Source organism: Salmo trutta, chromosome 19 (assembly GCF_901001165.1).
Source record: "Salmo trutta chromosome 19, fSalTru1.1, whole genome shotgun sequence".
Lineage (NCBI taxonomy): Eukaryota > Metazoa > Chordata > Actinopteri > Salmoniformes > Salmonidae > Salmo > Salmo trutta.
The window spans coordinates 44317578-44340089 of NC_042975.1; the positions used below are offsets into that span (position 1 = coordinate 44317578).

Consider the following 22512-nt stretch of genomic DNA (forward strand, 5'->3'; position numbering starts at 1 on the left):
GCAGAGAGGAGGGAGAGAGAGGGGGAGCAGAGAGGAGGGTGAGAGGGGAGGGAGAGAGAGGGGGAGCAGAGAGGAGGGAGAGAGAGGGGGAGCAGAGGGAGGGGGAGCAGAGAGGAGAGAGAGAGGTGGAGCAGAGAGCAGGTAGAGAGGAGGGTGAGAGAGGAGGGAGAGAGAGAGAGAGAGCAGTGAGGTGTCCAGCACTTAAATTGCCTGTTTATTTCCAGTCATTGCATCAATTACACTGATACAGAGAGCAGGAGAGAGAAAGGGCATAGAGTGTGTGTGTGTGTGAGTGTGTCATGGACATGTTTGTATCTGAGCGTGTTATCCAGAAAGAGCACAAGGAGATAGAGGATAGAGAAGAGGGATGTGGTCTAGATTTGTTTTGTTACTGGGGAGACATGGAGAGGATACTTTACCATGTGCAAGAGGGGGTATAGAGGGATGATGTGGTTAGGTGGTCAGTGATGCACACCGTGTGTGTGTGTGTGTGTGTGTGTGTGTGTGTATGTGTTGAAGGGGTGCCAGTATGTGGATCGGCAGCAGAATCTTTCCTCTCGGGGGAGAAAGGGGCGTGTCTGTGCCCGTGACAGGCTCCAGTGATTAGTGGAGATCAGCAGACAGAATTGATCAAACTCAGCTGAGGGCATGGACAACTTCTGCCTGCAACTCTGCAATCTGTCTCCCACTGCACATCATAAGAGAGGGACAAATGGGTATTGTGCACTTTCCGGCCATATGCATTCTTATAGCTTTACTTGTATGATTGGTAATGTCCTTTTTCTCATGTACTTAGCTACATATCTGTTTATTGAAGAACATGTTGATGAAAAATGTTGTTACTACAGTGTTACTACACAGGTAGAAAAACCACTGTATGTAAAGTGAATGGTGAATCTTTCTAGTGATATTCTGTGACAGGAAGAGCTGAACCCATCATCTAGGGGTTGTTAATGAATACTCTTGGATTACTTTGCTGAGTGCAGGACCGAGTTTGGGAAACCCTGAACTAGTGAATAACCAATCCTGTAAAATGGAGGAAAAATGCTAATTTGATTAGAATAAGAGTAGCTGCTGCTTCTGCGAAAGCTAATGGATCCAAATGAGCCAATAAAAACAAGTGGACGTGTCAACCTGATCACATGCTTGAAGCAGAGCAATCACACTCTGATCCTTATAAAAGGGGGGTGGTCTCTTCATCCGCAAATCTTACTGGCACGCTCACCTCTGTGTGCACCGTATATTAGCGTGTGGCACATGGACAGTAGTGTGTGTGTTTAGTGACAGGTTTAGTGACCTGTCCTCGTCCCCCGGGGATGCTCACACAGCCCTTTTATGGCCAGTGAAATAATGAATCATCTGATCATGAACCTGAGACTGTTTTTAATTAGAGCTGCATCACAAGGATGAAGGTTTAAAAATCTCTCCCTCCGTCACCCCCTCTGATTCTCTCCCCTCCTATCTATGTCACCTTTCTCATTTCCTAACTTCCTCTCTCATATCCTTTAAAACATGGCCTGTGTCACGTCCTGACCCCAGTAAGATGTCATTTTCTATAGTAGAGTAGGTCAGGGCGTGACAGGGGGTGTTTTGTGTTTTTCTATGTTTTCTATTCCTATGTTTGTGTTCTAGGTTTTCTGTTTCTATGTTGTTGTTTTTTGGGTTGATCTCCAATTGGAGGCAGCTGGTCCTCGTTGTCTCTGATTGGAGATCATATTTAAGTAGGGGTTTTTCTTCCTGGGTTTTTGTGGGTAGGTGTTTTCCATTTTGTCCATGTACCTGACGGAACTGTTGGCTGTCGTTTTTGTTGTTTTTTGTTAAGTGTTTTCATTAAAGAAAATGTGAGCACTTCCCTTTATACAACCCACGTTACAGACTGTCTGTCCTCCTTTATACAACCCACGTTACAGACTGTCTGTCCTCCTTTATACAACCCACGTTACAGACTGTCTGTCCTCCTTTATACAACCCACGTTACAGACTGTCTGTCCTCCTTTATACAACCCACGTTACAGACTGTCTGTCCTCCTTTATACAACCCACGTTACAGACTGTCTGTCCTCCTTTATACAACCCACGTTACAGACTGTCTGTCCTCCTTTATACAACCCACGTTACAGACTGTCTGTCCTCCTTTATACAACCCACGTTACAGACTGTCTGTCCTCCTTTATACAACCCACGTTACAGACTGTCTGTCCTCCTTTATACAACCCACGTTACAGACTGTCTGTCCTTCTTGACCCTCCACACCCACATCATTCTCTGTCCCCCCCTATATAGTCCCTCTTCTCTTGACATTAGTCTCACTTGCTACTCTATTTGGCTCAGTCCGCACCAATATTTGTATTTCCGATGAAGACTGCTTTCCTGCCGCTATCTCGTCAATTAACATTTCCCCCGCCTTTTTAGTTTTTTCACATTTCCCCTGCAACCACTTTCTTCTTCACCCTCTCTCCTCCGCCTGAATAAGGCACGTCCAATCTCATCTAGTTAAGCATTTAGAGAGACGGCTGATCGCAGAATAGAGAACTGTCTGAAGGGCTCAAAATGGCACCGGCACAAAAGGGTAGATGAAACAGAAAGGCCAGACTGCAGACAGAGCAGAGGGATGGAAGGAGAGATTTATGGAGAGAAATCCGCAAATGAGGAGAAAGGGAGTCACAGAGAACGATTTTGAATGAGATTAGAGGGAGGGAGAGCTGGGGAGAGAGACAGAGAGAATGAGAGAGACAGAGAGAACGAGAGAGACAGAGAGAAACAGAGAGAACGAGAGAGACAGAGAGAAACAGAGAGAACGAGAGAGACAGAGAGAATGAGAGAGACAGAGAGAATGAGAGAGACCGAGAGAACGAGAGAGACCGAGAGAACGAGAGAGACCGAGAGAACGAGAGAGACAGAGAGAAACAGAGAGAACGAGAGAGACAGAGAGAATGAGAGAGACAGAGAGAATGAGAGAGACAGAGAGAATGAGAGAGACCGAGAGAACGAGAGAGACCGAGAGAACGAGAGAGACAGAGAGAATGAGAGAGACCGAGAGAACGAGAGAGACAGAGAGAACGAGAGAGACAGAGAGAACGAGAGAGACAGAGAGAATGAGAGAGACAGAGAGGAGAGAGGGTAAATTGAGCATCACATGCTGCATATGGGTCTCTTAATTAACTGTGCTAAAAGCTTTCTTATTAGGACTGATGCTCTACAGTGGAGGGAGGAAGAGAAAACACTCTCTTTCAGCTGCCCGCCGAGCCCAGCCTCAGAGACACAGAGACAGGGAATAAGGAGGAGTTTACTGTAAATGTTGTCCTAGGTGTGAAAGAAGAAAAGTTTGGGGCCATCTGATAATGTGAGATAGTCTCACATACTTTCTCTCTTCGCTCTGTATTTATAATTGTTGTTATTCCCCCACTCCACTGCGCGCTCTCTCTCTCTCTCCTCTCTCTCTCTCTCTCTCTCTCTCTCTCGCCACTGCCAGTGAATAGATGTTATGTGCAGCACAGTGTTAAAAGTCCAGTCACATCGCACCGTGTCTGTGCGAGAGAGTATGTGTGTGTCCAATCATTTCAGGTTACTGCGTCTCCGCTGTCTCCAGTGACTGATTCATATTAAATCAGAGTGACTAACAAACGGACACACACTGCATTGTATTCTTTGTTTATGTACTCGACACATCTTTGTCAAAACGGTATAGGATTTTCCTTTCGCTAATACCTTTGGGAACAATAAAATGGAGAGAGTGGAAGAGGAAGGCAGGCAGAAGGGAAAAGGGCTGTGATGCTTCAATGCAATTTTAATAATACAATAAGCTAATGAACACAGAGCAATACAGCCGGCGCATCTTCCCATTTTACTGCGGACTGGGGACTGTTGGCCGTCTCTTGGTGGCTGTTCTGCATCCAGTAGCCACACATCATACCCACAATTCACATGCTGACAGATGGCCTAATTCAGCCGATCACAACATTATCACATTCATGTATTCACAATCACACGAAGCTGCAGAAGACCCACGTGGAGAAAAAGATGCAAGCGTACACGGCGTCTGATCACGGAATACCTGGGATAGGATAAAGTAATCCTTCTACCCCCCCCCCCCCAAAAGATTTAGATGCACTATTGTAAAGTGGTTTTTCCACTGGATATCTTAAGGTGAATGCACCAATTTGTAAGTCGCTCTGGATAAGAGCGTCTGCTAAATGACTTAAATGTAAATGTAAATCACACATTCCGAGCACACACACACACACACACACACACGTTAGGGAGGGTTTGTGTTTGAGCATGCTTGAGTTCTCCTTAGGATTGACCAGTGTCCCTTCCCTGTCACCAGTTGAGTTCAGCCTAATTGAACCGTTGCTCAGGCTGACAGTAATTCCTGCTTCCAACCTATTCTCCAATGAGTTCATGACCCCTCCCCTCCTCTCCTCTCTTCCCTGTCATCTCCCTCTCCCTCTCTCTTCCCACCTCCCACATCCCTCACTAAATGATAAATTGAGAGGCAGCGATGAGGTGATGGTGTGTGTAGAATAGTTGAAGAGCTAGAGGGAGGAACACACTGAGCCGTACACGCACGCACGCACGCACGCACACACACACACACACACACACACACACACACACACACACACACACACAGCTATAACCCTACATAAATGTAGTATTATTCACACAGAGATTTCACACACCCATATGTGAATGTTATTCACACTTCAGCAAGGTCTCTCATACTTCCCACTGCTTAGGAAGGGTGTTATCGCAGCTGTTTTTCTCACACATCGCGACAGTCCAATGTGAGACACGGGGTCTACATTTTGCATACCTTTGAATGTTAATCCTCCAACGTGCTCATCGTTCCTCACCCAGCATGACCCATTACCCATAGGCGCGTAGGCTAAATGCGTTTAGGTGTATTTACGTTCTACTAAATCCCTGGAGCATAAAGGACAATACCTATGTGATGAGATTCTGATTGTTGTTGTATCCCGGCTGTTTCTGCTCTCACATCAATGGCTTCCTCCAGAGCTTCATATGTGGTGTTATAACAGGGTGTTATAACAGACACCTGGAGGGTTTACACTGTAAATCAGGGTTGGGGTCAATTCCAATTCAAAACACTCGACTCTGGAAGTGAACTAAAAACTTGAATCGTTTTAAATGAATAGCTTCTCCTTTATTGAGAAACAATTGACAATAAATGTCTTTTTTTTCTCAATTATTCAATTGGAGTTTTAGTTTACTTCTGAATTAACTGTAAATTCAAATTGACCCCGATCCTGCTTTAAATACAACGATAGATACTGTACATATTGATTCATGAATGGATGGATAGATGGTCAAATTATTCCATAGTATTTGTTCCGATTTATGCGGTATCTTGTTCTGCTTTTCATCGTTCTTTAATCATAGGAACACATCATGTTGTCACGATAAACATTATATCCTGTGACCCTTTGCCTTTCATCAAGTTCAAGTGTTATTTATCATGACTGTACGTCATTGTTACTGTGTTTATATGATACGCTTGTGCATCACGCATGGCTTTTCCTGTTTTCTTCACACAGAGAGTAACTGTGAAAGGCTGAGGCTACAGCGGCGCACCAAACGACAGGTGTGACTGGAGAGGGATTTCATCTCCTCTGATCAACACAGAGAGGAATCTGTCTCTACTTACGTCAGAACAGGTCGACCTAAAAAGATTTTCAACAGTTTCAAGAACGCTACCCTCAAAGAAGCAAGGTTGGAGTCAGCATGAAGGTCTTTGAATGGGACTGAGTATCATGTCTTATGATTGGCCTCAGTTAATTATTTTCAAATACCAAAGCCCAATAATGGTTTAATGCTCGCAATGTTGTTTGTTCAAGAACACTTTTCTGTCTCCTAGAAGACTAATATATATACTAATATATGTGGGATTCAGTTTTGGTAAAGGAACTGAGGCATACAATAGAATAGAATAGAATAGGGCAACAGGATCTTAGGCTAAACCTACTTTTATTATTTTTAGATCAGTCGAAATATTCAGTCTCCTTAGTATATTCCATCCCATTCTGCCCAGCTCTGAGAGGGAAACGGATGGGATGATGTGGACTCGATTGGGATATGGCTTTGAGATCAGACATTCCGGGAATCGAAGCGAGGGCTCTACTGAGATAGAGCACACTCTGTTACTCCCACAGCCAGCAGCATTTTCTCTGAAGGATTTTTTTCTTGGGAAAATCCAAGCCCACACCAAGGCCTAAGGCAAGTGTACAGTAGGGCTGCCTGGGAGCAGTCTGAATCCTGGAGGTGGACTGTATCTATATATCCACTGCACCAGGACCCACAGGCTCCAGGGGTGACAGACTCACAGCTCCAGCTTGGACAAGACAAGGTGAGAGAGCTGTGTTCACATCATCTCCACTAACAATTAGCCATGGATTTAATTAGCACTTTCTCGCTACCACAAATCTGTATAATTTACAACACAAAGGGCTTTTTTTATTCAAAGTAACGCATTTAGATAGCACATCAGCCTGTAATAGGCTAACAGATTGATGAATTGAATTGTATTGTAACCTGATTGGTGCAATAATAATTAGTGTACGGGACTGGAAGAGATGCTGAAGGTTATTATCCAGCATTTGTTTATTGGGAGGGTCTGTCATAGAGAGGGTTTGTCAGAGAGAGGGTTTGTCAGAGAGAGGGTTTGTCAGAGAGAGGGTTTGTCAGAGAGAGGGTTTGTCAGAGAGAGGGTTTGTCAGAGAGAGGGTCTGTCAGAGAGAGGGTTTGTCAGAGAGAGGGTTTGTCAGAGAGAGGGTTTGTCAGAGAGAGGGTTTGTCAGAGAGAGGGTTTGTCAGAGAGAGGGTTTGTCAGAGAGAGGGTCTGTCATAGAGAGGGTTTGTCAGAGAGAGGGTTTGTCAGAGAGAGGGTTTGTCAGAGAGAGGGTTTGTCAGAGAGAGGGTCTGTCAGAGAGAGGGTTTGTCAGAGAGAGGGTTTGTCAGAGAGAGGGTTTGTCAGAGAGAGGGTTTGTCAGAGAGAGGGTTTGTCAGAGAGAGGGTTTGTCAGAGAGAGGGTTTCCATGTTCTTTCTCTTTTAAGTATTCATCAGCTGAAGGAGAAAGGGACAGAGTAAGACGGGATTAAAGAACCACCGGCGTAGACCAGAGAGAAAGAGACAGAACGAGAGGGAGAGAGAAAAAGAGAGAGAGAGAGGTACGGGAAGAGAGGAGCGAGTAGTGCACTGGTCACACACCAAAGGATGCATAGAAATATGCAGAGAGAGGAAGAGGGACAGATGAAATGGAAGAATCAAAGGAAGACGAGGAGCAGGCGATAAAAAGAGCGACTTACTCATAAAACAGAGAATGAAGGATTAAGACATGTTTTGATATAAATACATAGAAGTGTAGGGGAGAGGAAGAGGGAAGAGAGGTTGTGAAACAGGGAAGCATGGTAAAAGAGGGAGGGAGGGAGAGAGAGAGAGAGAGTGAAAACCAGGGAGAAATTGTGACTCAATCAGCCACCTCATTGCTCACGCAGGGCACGTGCAGGAGAGGAGTGTGACAAGGAAGGCAGAGGGAGAAAGAGAGGGAGGAAAGGAAAGAGAGAGAGAGAGAGAGACGGTGTCTTCAATTAGACATGTTACACAAACCTCTCTCTTTATATTGCACACTAGAACATTGGCTTGAGTCCTCCCCACACATGCATAAACAACGGCAAATATGTGCATGCAGATGTGGACACACATACAGTGGAGGCTGGTGGGAGGACTTATAGGAGGACGGGCTCATTGTAATGGCTGGAATGGAATTAATGGAACAGAGTAAAACATGTGTTCCATATGTTTGATGTGTTTGATACCGTTCCATTGAGTCCATTCGAGCCATTACAGTGAGCCCGTCCTCCTATAAGTCCTCCCACCAGCCTATGACATACACACAGGTCATTTCCTGTGTAATTTGTATGTCTATTTTATCTCTAAATTGGGCAGTGTACTGTATGCCAACAGAGATGGGGAGGGAGGATGAGCAGGAGGAGGGGGTGGCTTATAGCCTCAACAGATGATACAGGCTGGCTCTGGTTCTGCCTGGCCTCTGGTTCTGCCTGGCCTCTGGTTCTGCCTGGCCTCTGGTTCTGCCTGGCCTCTGCACGTCCAATTCAACCGCTCCAAACCACCACCATGCTCAAACTGAGAAGCAGGGTCAGAGTGACGGCAGCAAAAAACGATTTCATGTACACTAATCCGTCTAAAAGATATATTCTGCCCCCATCCGACCATTACCCCCCCCCCCCCCATCCTGAAATCTAAATTGTGGATTTGATTTATTAATGGGTATTCTCTGCTTTTAATTTCTACTTTGGTTAAAAGTGTTGCCAACTCAACTAATAAAAAATGGACTCCCGGATGTACTCCCGGAATAGAAGTACAGTATGTGAGACGGAAAGAGAGATATAGAGTCAGAGAGAGAGAGAAAGAGAACTTGAGAGTTTTAAATCTAGAGTCTTTCCTGTAATTGCCAAGTAACATAAGTGGATAAAAAAAAGTTAATGCATAGATATTGAGTTTTCTAAAAACCCTTGTTTGTGCAGTATTGCCTTATAAGCTAGTGGAATCTATAGCAGGTTGTGTGTGTATCCACTAAAGTACTTCTAGTCTGGCTGGGAAATGCAATAACAGAGAGAGTGAAGTGCTAACATGGCAAAACGTCCATGATGATGTAGCACCTCTTTCAATTCAGATCTAACAGCCAACCTGGACATATCACAGTCAGGAATTCACTGAAATCGTCAGCACCAGAAAATCACATGCACCATTTCATATTCATATATTCCTATTTTATATAATCTGATGTATTTGGTATTCGTCTCTGCTCATGTGTCAGAGTGGCCCTCCACTCCATGTGGCAGCATTCTGCTGCAGGGGGGCCACGACTCCTCTGTTAATGCTTACAGGATTTACTTTTAATCTGGGGTTCCTGGGGAAGAGACATGGAGCCAAATGAATTCATAGAGCAGCAGCAGCGACAGTAGTAACAGCAGCAGCAGAGTGGGTAGGGAAATGGACTAGCAACAAGATGGATACTGTCTCAAATCCCAGGTGGAACATGCATAGTGGTGTAGTGCTCACATCAAGGCACTTAACCTCAATGACTCATGGGTAACATTCTAACCTAACATTCACGGCTGTTACTGAAATGTTCACAGAAATCATGTAGTACGGTCACTGGGAGATTTGACTTAAAGTTGAATGTGCACATCTCCATGTTAGGATTTGGCCCTAAGGGACAGTATTCAGATGAAATGTAAGATATGGTAACAGTACCGTCTGCACATTACTTTGATTTTAAGCATCTGCTCTGAATTTATAAATTGGGTGGGTTAGATACGTTCATGTAATTATTTATAAATTGATGTGTGCATCTTTCAAAGCCATTAATAATGCTATATTTTAAACGTGTTAAATACAATCATGTGTTTCTGTCACGTTCGTTTGTAGACTACAGGACATTTTGAAGGCAGCTGATTCAGATTTACTAGCAGTAGCATCCGTTCAGAACTAATGACTCTGAAGAGGCCTAGGGTCTTTTCCAGACAAGCAATGAAGCTCACTGATTGGACTCTGCTGACTCAAGCACAATGAATGGGGTTCTAATAGTTTCTCTCTCACAGAAAATACTATATACTGTACATTACTGCCAAAGACAAGGCCTTGCAGAATGGTTCATTCATCCTGTATTGAGATACATACAAACAATAATCTACGGGCATTACATTTTGGAGAGTTGATAGTACAAGGATGACTGAATCGGGCCACATTGTAGCATAGCAAAAGTATATGGGGAATGTTTTTTTCTTTTCAGCCTCCTCTATTTTGACCATCCTTTGATTTATTTATTTCCTTCATCACCTTAGCCATCTCTTGTTTGCATCACGCCTTCCTCTGCACCAATCCCTAAATTTGAAATTAGATTCAAGGACATGGGCATGTAAGATAAGCTTCGTGCCAGTATTATCTCCACTCTGCCATCAATCGAGGGGATTTCCCGATACACTGCCATCGTCTTTGGTTATCATTCCCAGATTTTCCTTATCATGAATATGTGGATGTGAGTGCTGCTAGATATGGTTTCTGTGGTGGATATCATGGTGAAGATAGCAACAGTCAATGCGCTTATTCTAGAACTGCTCTCTCTCTCTCCCTCCTATGTGTCTCTCTCTCGCTGTCTCTCTCTCTCGCTCTCCCTCCTATGTGTCTCTCCCTCTCTCTCTCTCCCTCCTATGTCTCTCTCTCTCTCCTGTCTCTCCTCTGTCTCTCTCTCCCTCCTCCTCTCTCTCCCTCCTCTGTCTCTCCCTCTCTCTCTCTCTCTCTCCTGTCTCTCTCCTCTGTCTCTCTCTCTCTCTGTCTCTCTCTCTCTCTCTCTCCCTCCTTTCTGTCTCTCTCGTTTTCTCCATGTAAATTGATCCGGCTGTCCTCTCCATCTTGCTCCAGTTCCAGTATTGGAAAGTGTAGGGCTGTTTTGTGTACTGTACCCTGCCTTAGGCGACTGCCTGTCTGGCCAGCCCATTTCCACACAAACACCCTCCCCATTCCCTTCACGCAGCCCCACATTGCCCGACGTCTCCCGAATACAGATGACTGTAACTTTGACTGCAGCAACGTGTGGGGACACATGCAGTACGTGTCGTGTACAGCTTGGCTCATGCTCACACACGTCTATAGACATCTGTGACTGTACACTGCCACACAGCTTGTACCCCTACAATTATACACGGACACACACACAGTCTCTCACAACCTTAATGCATCTGTACCGTAGCTGTAAATTAGGTAATTTTCTGTGGATTGGACCAGCCCTGAAAGCATAAGCCAAATGAGTAACCATGGAATGGACAAACTAATATAACTGTTGGAAGTGCTTAAGATAGTTTATCTATGTGCCATTCTTTCTGACGCCTGCTTAATCCACCCAATCACAACTCAATATGTTCCCCTAATCCCTCCCACTCTCTCTGCCACATCAATCAATCTTGCCTTTAAAGGGACTGACCCAAATACACTCTGTTTGATAGACTTATTTGCACAGCTGCTCAGACTCAAAAATACACACAGTGCCTCGCTCTACTCTGCCACAAACACATACGGTACACTCATGCTTACACACACACACACACACACACACACACACACACACACACACACACACACACACACACATGGAATAGTTCATGTAAAAACTGTGGGATGTTCTGTTTACACAATCTGCTTGGCCAGTGCGCTCTGGGAGAATTCAAACAAATACACTATTGTGTATGTTATAGGGCCAGGAGATGTCCCTGAACATGTGGTCAGACCAGCAATAACAGGCCCTAGTTATTGGATTTAACCAGGCCCGGTTCTTTCAGTAGACAGATCACAAAACTGTATGGATTGTGTTGTAATTTCCCTTTACTGTCTGACTCAATTTCTCAAAATGATTTGATATATTTGATATGTTTCATTGTTTCTTTTACTGAAATTGATTTCAAGAAAAATACTCTCCTCCAACTCCTGCTGGAAGCAGATTACAATACTGCCACTTCACCATGACAAGGGGATTGAAGTCGAGATATTAAAAGGGATTAGTATACTGTAGCAGTTCAATTTCCATGTGACCATGAATCATTTGTTGGATATGGTTTAGGCAGAATTAAATAAGGGTACATTGTCAAGCTTGTTATATCCTGGCAATTTGAAGTGATTTTGGAATTTCAATGAAACCTTCTTAGTAATCTGGTCACTTGAGCGGATTGTTAACTAAAACCTGTCTCCTTTTCATTCTTTCTAGGGCTGAAGGAGCCGACCTGATTTGAGCTCATCATTAGGATTCAAGGAGCTAAGACGTTGAGACCGAGAGGAAGGGAAGTTGAGACCGAGAGGAAGGGAAGTTGAGACCGAGAGGAAGGGAAGTTGAGACCGAGAGGAAGGGAAGTTGAGACCGAGAGGAAGGGAAGTCGATTATCAGCACCATGGCGCCGGAGGGAGTGGCCGAGCTGCGTGATTGGCTGTTCCTGCTGATGCTCTGCCTGACTCTGTTGGCCGAGGTGCTGGAGGTTGCTGCAGCCACAGGGTACGATGAGGAGGAAGACTTGGTGTGCCCCTCGGTGTGCCGATGTGATGAGGACTTCATCTACTGCAACGACCGTGGCCTGAGCTCTATCCCCCCTCTGCCCCTCTCTGCCACTGTGCTCTACCTTCAGAACAACCACATAGACAACGCCGGGCTTCCCACCTCCCTGGAGCGACACCTAACCGTCCTAGTGGTCTACTTGTACGATAACGAGCTGGATGACTTCCCCATGCACCTGCCCCCTTCCCTCCGGGAGCTGCACCTGCAGGATAACAACATCCGTACGCTTCCCCGCGCCACCCTGGCCCGCATGCCACTGCTGGAGAAATTGCACCTGGACGACAACTCTGTCTCCACCGTCAGCATCGAAGACAAGGCCTTCGTTGACAACCCGCGGCTGCGTCTGCTCTTCCTGTCTCGTAACCACCTGTCCAGCATCCCCTCTGGGCTCCCGGCCTCTCTGGAGGAGCTGAGGCTGGACGACAACCGCATCTCCACCATCCCCACCCACGCCTTCCGCGGCCTCTCCTCCCTGCGACGTCTCGTCCTGGACGGAAACCTCCTGGCCAATCAGCGCATCGCAGACGACACCTTCTCCCGCCTCTCCAACCTGACGGAGCTTTCCCTGGTGCGTAACTCCCTCCTGACCCCGCCAGTCAACCTGCCCAGCGCCCATCTGCAACGTCTCTCCCTGCAGGACAATGCTCTGATCCACATGCCCCGTGGCTCCTTGGACGGCATGAGGAGGCTCCAGAGACTAGACCTGTCTGGCAACAACCTGACCACCCTGCCTCGGGGCCTGTTCAAAGACCTGGACAGCCTGGGACAACTGCTGGTGCGGGGGAATCCCTGGCACTGTGGATGTAACCTGCGCTGGCTACATGACTGGCTGCACGCTAGGGGTAACTCCATCACGGTGAGGGGTCTTACCTGCCAGGCGCCCGAAAAGGTCAGAGACATGGCCCTCAAGGACCTGACCAGCCAGATGGAGGAGTGTGAAGTCACAGGGGTAGTGCCTGCTGGGGCTGGGGCTGGAGCCACAGGCAGTGGGACCAGAGACAGAGTGGGTGGAGTAGGAGGAGTTGCTGCTAGCTCCACTACCCTTTCCCCTCCACAGGGCTCTCTCTTCACCCTGCGCTCCAAGCGGCCCGGCCTGGGGCTCCCAGACTCTGGTCTAGACTACACCCTGGGTAGCAGTGGAGTGGGTAAGAGCCTGGCCCTGAATGTCAAGCCCCTGGCCCACGACAGCATCCGTGTCACCTGGAGCGTGGCCCAGCCCACCTCCTCCTTTAGACTTAGCTGGCTGCGGCTGGGAACCAGCGCTGCGATGGGCTCCATCACAGAGACCCTGGTGAGAGGAGACCGCAGAGAGTACCTGCTCACCTCCCTGCACCCCCGCTCCAGCTACATCATCTGCATGGTCCCCCTGGCAACCAGCTCTGGGGGTAAAGGAGCCATGACAGCCGGAGACACTGACTCAGATGAAGCTCCAGTGTGCGCTAAAGCTGAGACGTCAGACCCCAGTCAGCCAGATGTGGGCCAGGAGGACAACCAGGACCCTGAACACATGGCTACTCTGCCTCTGGCTGGGATCATTGGAGGAGCTACTGTCATTGTTTCTCTGGCCCTCATATTCGCCATCTTCTGCTGGTACGGGCATCGGGCCGGACGCCTGTCTTCTCGTGAACAATACAGCCGTGGCAGCTCCAGAAAGAGCAAGCACTACGATGACTACATTGAGTCAGGCACAAAGAAGGACACCACCATCCTGGAGATCCGAGGCCCAGGGTTCCAGATGACGCCCATGGTTACCCACCAGCCGCCCAAGCCCCTCCGGGAGGATTACATCATCCACACTATATTCCCCTCCAATGGCACCGGCCTCTACAAAGGTGCCCACCAAGTGTCCAATGCAGGGTATGGCACCAACCGTGGCTATAGAGAAAGAGGGATCCCAGATATAGACTACTGTTACACGTGATAGACCTGGCCCGTTCCACACTGTTCTAGATGTACTGTATGGATACTGTATTTTGTCCGCATGGGTTCTTCTGAAGAACCACTTTGTGCCTTCCTCTTCTAGTCTCCCATTCCAACTAAGCCAGCTGTTCACTGCACTGACACTATTTGAATAATTGGCTGGGATGCCTGCAGGAAACAGCTCGCTGGTACACAGCAGCAGGAGCGAACGAACGGCCCATTACAGGTGTTGATACAGACTGCTTCTTCACACCCTTAGTAATGATCAGTGGATGTTTTCCGTCACTGCTCCCTCTCTCAGCGAGACAAGAGAGAAGAATGTGCACTCTGTGTTGAAACGGCAGGATATTTTCACTTACGGTACAGTTCCATTCCAGGGCTTATGTATGGCAAGCCTCATGAGACACTAAGATATAAGGTTAAAAAGTCCTGAAAGAGTCAGAGAGACAAACTTCTTAGATACGCATCACTTGCCCACTGGCCATATCACCCTCTTCTCTCATCCGTTTAAATGCCTCAACTATCCTGATGTGCCCAGTTTGTCCTATCAGTTACATGAAGACAGGGCTCTGTAAAGCTGTGACTAGCAGACTAGTTGTGGCCTGATCCAGTGGTTCCACAGGGTGAGGGTCTTGTCAGGGGTGAGGGTCCTTGATGACTTTCGCAAGGTTCTATAACAGAACAATGCTTTGAATTCAATGCAGCCCAGGCTTGTAGATACTTGACTTAGATAGACATCCACTGGACTGTGTTTGGAGAAGTCATTGTTCCCTGCTTGTTTCTTTGATCAGTCCCTCACTGCTACCCTTATTTATTGGTTTTGTTTTTTGTGATTTTTTGGGGGGGATGACTCACACTGGACCTTCACTTTTGTGATGGAGAAGTTACTCCTTCGTTCTTTTTTTTGAGCAAGAAGAAGATACAAAACACCTCCTGAGGTCCGACTGATGGTTAACATTTTCTTGACTGCACCAGCTTGAATGTTTATGTACACCTCTTTTTAATGAAACTATCTGAAGCAAAAGATACATTGTCCGATTACAATACAGAAGTTGGTTAATAATAGAACCTCCCCCCAACTGACAAATCACTCCTTTGAGACATAAGAGTCTAACCTCCATTCTCCCTCTTGTGCCTGTGTACTTATCCAGTTACCTTAGAAGGTGGTGGTATTCGGTTGAGAAGGGGAGCCTCCCTCACTCATTCTGTGTTGTTCCCCAGTGGGCCGATTCCCAACAGGACAGAGGACTTCTGTGGAGCATCCTGTGGACAGACACAGCAGTCATGTAAACGTGAATTGGGAAAATGAGTGTGTAAACAGCGAGATATATCAGGTAGATGATCAAAACCATAACACTGTGGACCTGCACTGTGGGAGGGGGTGAGGGAGGTGAAGGATCTGAGGTGGGGGTGAGGGAGGTGAAGGATCTGAGGTGGGGGTGAGGGAGGTGAAGGATCTGAGGTGGGGGTGAGGGAGGTGAAGGATCTGAGGTGGGGGTGAGGGAGGTGAAGGATCTGAGGTGGGGGTGAGGGAGGTGAAGGATCTGAGGTGGGGGTGAGGGAGGTGAAGGATCTGAGGTGGGGGTGAGGGAGGTGAAGGATCTGAGGTGGGGGTGAGGGAGGTGAAGGATCTGAGGTGGGGGTGAGGGAGGTGAAGGATCTGAGGTGGGGGTGAGGGAGGTGAAGGATCTGAGGTGGGGGTGAGGGAGGTGAAGGATCTGAGGTGGGGGTGAGGGAGGTGAAGGATCTGAGGTGGGGGTGAGGGAGGTGAAGGATCTGAGGTGGGGGTGAGGGAGGTGAAGGATCTGAGGTGGGGGTGAGACGACAGTGGGGGAGTTTTATTTTACTTTGTGTAGGTACTAGTGATAGTCCTCAACTCAGTCCACTTCTTCCAAGTAGCACTACAAATGTAAATGAATCAGCACTTACAGCAGCGTAAGAGGGAGGGAGGAGGGCAGAGAAATAGACCTTGAGAGACACAGAGGAAAAGCGAGAGACAGATTCAAATGCAGAAGACGGCACAGAAATGATGGCTCTGGAACGACGGAGTTCATCCGTGCATAAACCTATTTGTCATACCCTGCTACTCCACATTGCTGTAATATTTTCCATTGCTTGTTTATCACTTTACTGTTTCCAAGGTGGAAATGAATCGTGCTTCCTTGGCTGTTCTGTCTGATAGGATTTCATAGAAGGCCGAATGTCAGACAATATGTCTGAGGAGTGTTCATTTTATTTTAAATACAAAATGTGAAACTGGAACAACCAACATGGTTGGTGGCAGGTTTATATTTTGGAAAATGTTGATAAAAATTATAGCAATTTAATGTTATTCATTTTATGCTGTTAACATGACAATCACTCATTTCCACTTTGAGATACCATCCACACCTGTCTCTACAGGAAAAACAAAAATACTGAGCCTTTTAAAAGTGTACCATTTTTTGTGGTAGTGTCCCTATTAAGTGTACACCTGCTTAGAAATCCATCCTTACAGAGGGGTCACAATTAAAGTATAATCGATCACATTGCAGCAACAATGTCGCCATTTCACCTCATGCAAGAGTACAAAAAACTGTTAAAATATAGTTTTCCTGATCTGAAAGTAACCACACATTTGGGTATTAGTGAGGGGAAGAATCATATCACAGGTAACCAGCTTACATACAGAAACCAGGCCTGCATATTTCACTGTTAATTCCCTGTCACCTCTATTACTCCCCCACTCTTCTATAAAACACATTGCATTTCTTTAGTGTGCAAATATTGTTCCTAGTTGAGCTTGCATGCCTCGATGTGTATGTTTGGGCAAAATTGAGAGAGAGAAAGTACCATTTCAGCCAACACTTTTATACAGGTCCCCCATGGGAATCGAACCCACAACCCTGGTGTTACAAGCACCATGCTCTACCAACTGAGCTACACAGAACCTTAGTAAGTATGTAGATTGTGTGCACCGCCATAAGAGCAGGCAGCACTTCCGGTCATTTTGTTTAGTTATTTTGACCATCTGCATATTTTACTGCTCCTGCTGACTGGACCAGCAGTTGGTGTGTGTACTGTATGTATGTATGTATGTGTGTGTGTGTGTGTGTGTGTGTGTAGTGTAGTGTGTGTGTGTGTGTACTGTATGTGTGTGTGTAGTGTGTGTACTGTTTGTGTGTGTGTGTGTGTGTGTAGTGTGTGTGTGTGTAGTGTAGTGTGTGTGTGTGTGTGTGTGTGTGTGTAGTGTGTGTAGTGTGTGTGTGTGTGTGTACTGTATGTATGTGTGTGTGTAGTGTGTAGTGTGTGTACTGTATGTGTGTGTGTGTGTGTGTGTGTGTGTGTGTGTGTGTGTGTACTGTATGTGTGTGTGTGTGTACTGTATGTGTGTGTGTAGTGTGTGTGTGTGTGTACTGTATGTGTGTGTGTGTGTGTGTGTGTGTGTGTGTGTGTGTGTGTGTGTGTGTGTGTGTGTGTGTGTGTGTGTGTGTGTGTGTGTGTGTGTCAAATCGTGTGGCTCCTGAACGAATCAGAGTAGCAGTTGTTCCACCTGCAGCCCATTAACACAGATGTCTCCTCCCCTTGCTCTAGCTTCACAGAAAGACCTTGTTTGCCGAGTCGGTGTTTCTGTCAAAAGAATATACTTCTTCTGTCTGTGCTCAGACCGATGCGAACCGCACGATAACAGAGAGCGCAAACGGGGTCAGCTTGGGAGTCGTCACCCAGCACACTTTTGTTTAAGCTTTCCGGGTGAAATGGTGCTCTCATCATTTATCATCATCCTTTATTGCACATTTAAATCCACATTCAGCGCGTTCTCTTCATGCCCCTTCCCTTCGTGGAGTGCCCATCACCCAACCCACACAGGAGGTGGATACCTTTGGTATGCTGAGTGGATCCAGGTTTCAGGCGCCCACTAACACAAGGGTCCGTGGTTTGATGGTTTAAGAATCAGAGCGAGGAATTATTTTGACTGTTATCAGTAGTGTGTTTTCTGTTCTTTTTTTTGGTCTGCCCTTCCATATTTTTCCTGTGTACTTTTTGTAGGTTGCTGCTGTTGAAACATCCTCCTTTGTTGGACTCTGTGTTATACTGAGGAACAATTAACTATTTTGTATAAAGATGTCTCTTTTTCTATGTGATTAAAGGAGACGTGCAAAGCCTTGTGGAGTCCAGAGCCCGGTTTTTGTGTGTGTGTGTGTTCCTTGTTAAAGTTGTCTACCTAGCACAGTTGTTCTCAACAGAAGCCAAGCAGCTCTGTTAGCTGTGGTATAGATGTTTTGATTTCCACTGCTTCTGCCCCCTCATATCCCACAGGCAAGTACACACACGCGCGTGCGCACGCACACAGCTGATAGACCCACAATGATTACCATTACTCATGGTCCTCTGTTCTTTATTTCCTCTGTTCAAACACACGCAGCTCCTAGAACAGTTAACCTGTTCTCACTGGCCTGTTTATGAGCATCTTTAAACCAAGTCTAATGCTACTGGACACCCTAATACTGAAGGGACATTATCACAGCAATTCTGCTGACTATAAGAACGTGAAAAACAAGGGAATTTGTCTGCTGGGACAATAAGCTGCTAAGAACAGTAGGCACCTTCCAAGAAACTAATTTAGCTCAAAAAATAAATGTCTCTTTCCTCGGTGCTGTGCTTAGTTCTCCGAAGTAGGAAGTAACCATTTTGGGTTTTATCTTAGGCAGAGATGTACGCTAGCATATACTGTATGCATTCCTGTAGATTTAGTCCATTTTAATGAACACACTTGACTGGAAAGGAAGGAAACAGACTTGTAGGCCTGGGGAAACAATCATTTGTCCCCCATCCCCCCCCTCCTCTAGAGTCTACAGACTAAGTGCTCCAGGCCTCTTGTCTTTCATAGGATTACCAGGATACCATATTAAATAGAAACATGTCACAAGGTTGGGGGGGGGGGTGAGACGGGCGAGCACAATGTCACTGTATTTCCGATCTTTATTGGGAGTGACACAAACAGCCCTCCCCCATCCCCCCTGTATTGATTAGCTGAGAGTAGAGGTGAGGTCAGCAGGCATGAGTCTGACTTTCTTTCCCTCGTGTCTCTCACACTCCATTTGTCTCTGTCTCTTTCTATACCCCACCACCCTAATCCACTGCCTCTGCTTCATCCGTTCATCCATCCGTGATTCCCCTCCTCTTTCCTTCTCTTGCTCTGCGTGGAACTTCTCTGTCTGTGTGTCCTTCATTTGACATACATAAATCAATCAGTCAATCCAATTTCATTCTGCTCAAAGCCCAACGGACTCGACTTCGAGCCATAGCCCTGGAAAAGTAACGGAATCCGCTGTCTAATTACATTCCAAATCACATTACGATAGTCATTGTGGATTGAATTAAGATATATAATTCTGTTTGATTCTTAGATACAATGCAGCCAATTAGGTGTAAAGAAGTCCAGTTAGGAGAAATGAAGCACAGGTACAAGTTCTCAACCGCATCAAATGCGATTGTCATAATAAGCATGCAATCAGCTCTGTGTTTGTCTCTATTGTGGGTTAAGGCCACCCGGCACATCAGGCAGTCTCTGCATGGGGACTGACTCATTGGGAAGCGACTGCTGTTGCCTGATCTGACTGCACACTGATTTAGACAGCTCATTGCTACTTCCTAAGCTCACACACACACCTTGTTATATCTAGTTCATGTGTCTTCGGCCCATGTGGATGCTCAACACCGCGCTGATTTAGTGCCAGCCCCTCTCTCCCCACTCCAGGTACCCCATTCATTACACAAGCCAGTGCCTTAATCCTCATGCTTTCCTTCACGGGACAGGGCTGTCGGCTGATCGATACAGCCGGAATAAATCAATCGATGCCTCCGCCACACAAACTGATTCTCCGTCCCCCCCACCCCTGTCCCCTACCCACAACCTTCCCTGTTATTGTTCCTCTCCCTACCTCCTCAGCTCTCAGAATGACCTCCCCTCTACCCCTTTGTCATTAGTCTTTAGAGTCCCTCCTCCAACCCCGAAAGCGCCACTCTTTCAAAATCCTCTATTCACCCTCTGTCCTCCTCTCTTAGTGATTCATGTGTTTGCTTCATGTCATTAGATAGCACCACATCAAGTGCCATGTAATTTCACAATTGCTGTTGTGTCTTTCTAACACGTACTGTGTCTCTGTCTAAAACGAGGTATACATATCACATATCTTTCCTCCCATACTTACCCCTTCTTAGGGTGTTGCCCTCTTCTCTTTTGGCTCTGCCGCTCTCATTTTTCTCTCATTGCTGTCACCTCTTCTGCAGGCAATCTAGCTGTGCAGTGAGCTGTGAAAGACTCTCCCCTCACTCTCCATCACTCACAAACACACGCACATCAATATGCGCACGTGCAAACACATACAGGAATATGTATATATAGACACACTTTTATGCTGACACTCTCACACGCGTACAGTATGCTCTACAAATTCATCGACTATCGCATACAAATAATGTGATTCAGAGGTGACTGAATAAGGTTTATGGGAAAACATTTTGAAACAAAATGTTACCTCCCTGAAAAGTGCAGTTCTGTAGGTTGATTCAGCAGTATTTGGGGCATCGGAGTGATGGGACATATGACATTTTGATGAATATGCAGTGAGTCATGGACATGTCAAGCTTTTTTTTTTACAATATTCATCTCATGTAGAGCCAAACCCAAGACCCTGTCTGTATTCTTCATCTCTGCAGTTCTGTAATTGCCATTGTCAGTTATTTTTTCTGACAAGCTATTCAGTAGGTTTTTTGAAAGTGCTTGGAATGACACAACAATACATTTAGGATGGGATCATTTAGACTACTGACGTATAGTAGCAGGAGACAGGCTCGTTCATGGTTTATGTCCCCCTCGCACCAACTTCGCACAGACACATTCACACACACACACACACAATCTCTTTCGGCCATCATTAATTAATTCAGCAAGGCAGTGTGTATGCTGAGCTCTTGCTGCCATCTGCTGACATACAAGGGCAACTCAGCAGCAAGGCATCACAAAGGACCAAAGATCCTTGATCAGGACCAGCCTGGTCTCATAGACTAGACATAACATAGTAAATGTTCATCTGAGACACCTAAATGAGTATGATATGTTACATTTGGTATGGTTACATAAAACAGAAGGTTACTTAGGTTGGTTGGGATGGATGGGTGGGTGTATAACACAAACGTCTAGCAACCCAAAGGTTGCGTGTTGGAATCTCATCATGCACAATTTTAGCTAATTAGCAACTTTGCAACTACTTACTACTTTTTAGATACTTTGCAACTTAGCACGATTGCTAGTCTTTTCCCTAACCCTAACCTTTTAACCTAACCTTAACCGCTAACCCTAACCCCTAGCCTAACTAATGTTAGACACCTCATAATTCATATGATATGTTCTTTATATTTAAAAAATTGCAATCCATACAATATTCTATGAATTTGCTAAACGTATGATGTGTTATGAATTCCAATTTGTTGTTGTTAATGTTAGCTAGGTGGATACAGTGAGGGAAAATCATTTGATCCCCTGCTGATTTTGTATGTTTGCCCACTGACAAAGAAATTATCAGTCTATAATTTTAATGGTAAGTTTATTTGAACAGAGAGACAGAATAACAACAAAAAAATCCAGAAAAACACGTAAAAAATGTTATAAATTGATTTGCATTTTAATGAGGGAAATAAGTATTTGACCTGCTCTCGATCAGAAAGATTTCTGGCTCCCAGGTGTCTTTTATACAGGTAACGAGCTGCGATTAGGAGCACACTCTTAAAACCTGTTATGGCTAGGCGTTCCGCTAGCGGAATGTCTCGACAACATTGCAGACCGCGAAAGGGAGTGCTCCTAATCTCAGCTTGTTACCTGTTTAAAAGACACCTGTCCACAGAAGCAATCAATCAATCAGATTCCAAACTCTCCACCATGGACAAGACCAAAGAGCCCTCCAAGGATGTCAGGGACAAGATTGTAGACCTACACAAGGCTGGAATGGGCTACAAGACCATCGCCAAGCAGCTTGGTGAGAAGGTGACAACAGTTGGTGCGATTATTCGCAAATGGAAGAAACACAAAAGAACTGTCAATCTCCCTCGGCCTGGGGCTCCATGCAAGATCTCACCTCGTGGAGTTGCAATGATCATGAGAAAGGTGAGGAATCAGCCCAGAACTACACGGGAGGATCTTGTCAATGATCTCAAGGCAGCTGGGACCATAGTCACCAAGAAAACAATTGGTAACACACTACGCCGTGAAGGACTGAAATCCTGCAGCGCCCGCAACGTCCCCCTGCTCAAGAAAGAACATATACATGCCCGTCTGAAGTTTGCCAATGAACATCTGAATGATTCAGAGGACAACTGGGTGAAAGTGTTGTGGTCAGATGAGACCAAAATGGAACTCTTTGGCATCAACTCAACTCGCCGTGTTTGGAGGAGGAGGAATGCTGCCTATG

At 46.0% G+C, this 22512-nt stretch overlaps 1 protein-coding gene across 1 annotated transcript in view; it reads left to right on the forward strand.

Annotated features, from left to right (window-relative positions):
* Positions 1-15435, forward strand: part of LOC115154698 (leucine-rich repeat transmembrane protein FLRT1) — a 30154-nt gene extending 14719 nt beyond the window's left edge. Inside the window, exons 2-3 of the mRNA XM_029701177.1 lie at positions 5559-6367; positions 11801-15435. Of these exons, the coding sequence (XP_029557037.1) occupies positions 11982-14063 (2082 nt within the window). The 5' untranslated portion in view covers positions 5559-6367; positions 11801-11981 and the 3' untranslated portion in view covers positions 14064-15435. The remainder of the gene's footprint in view (positions 1-5558; positions 6368-11800) is intronic.
* Positions 15436-22512: the final 7077 nt, after the last annotated feature.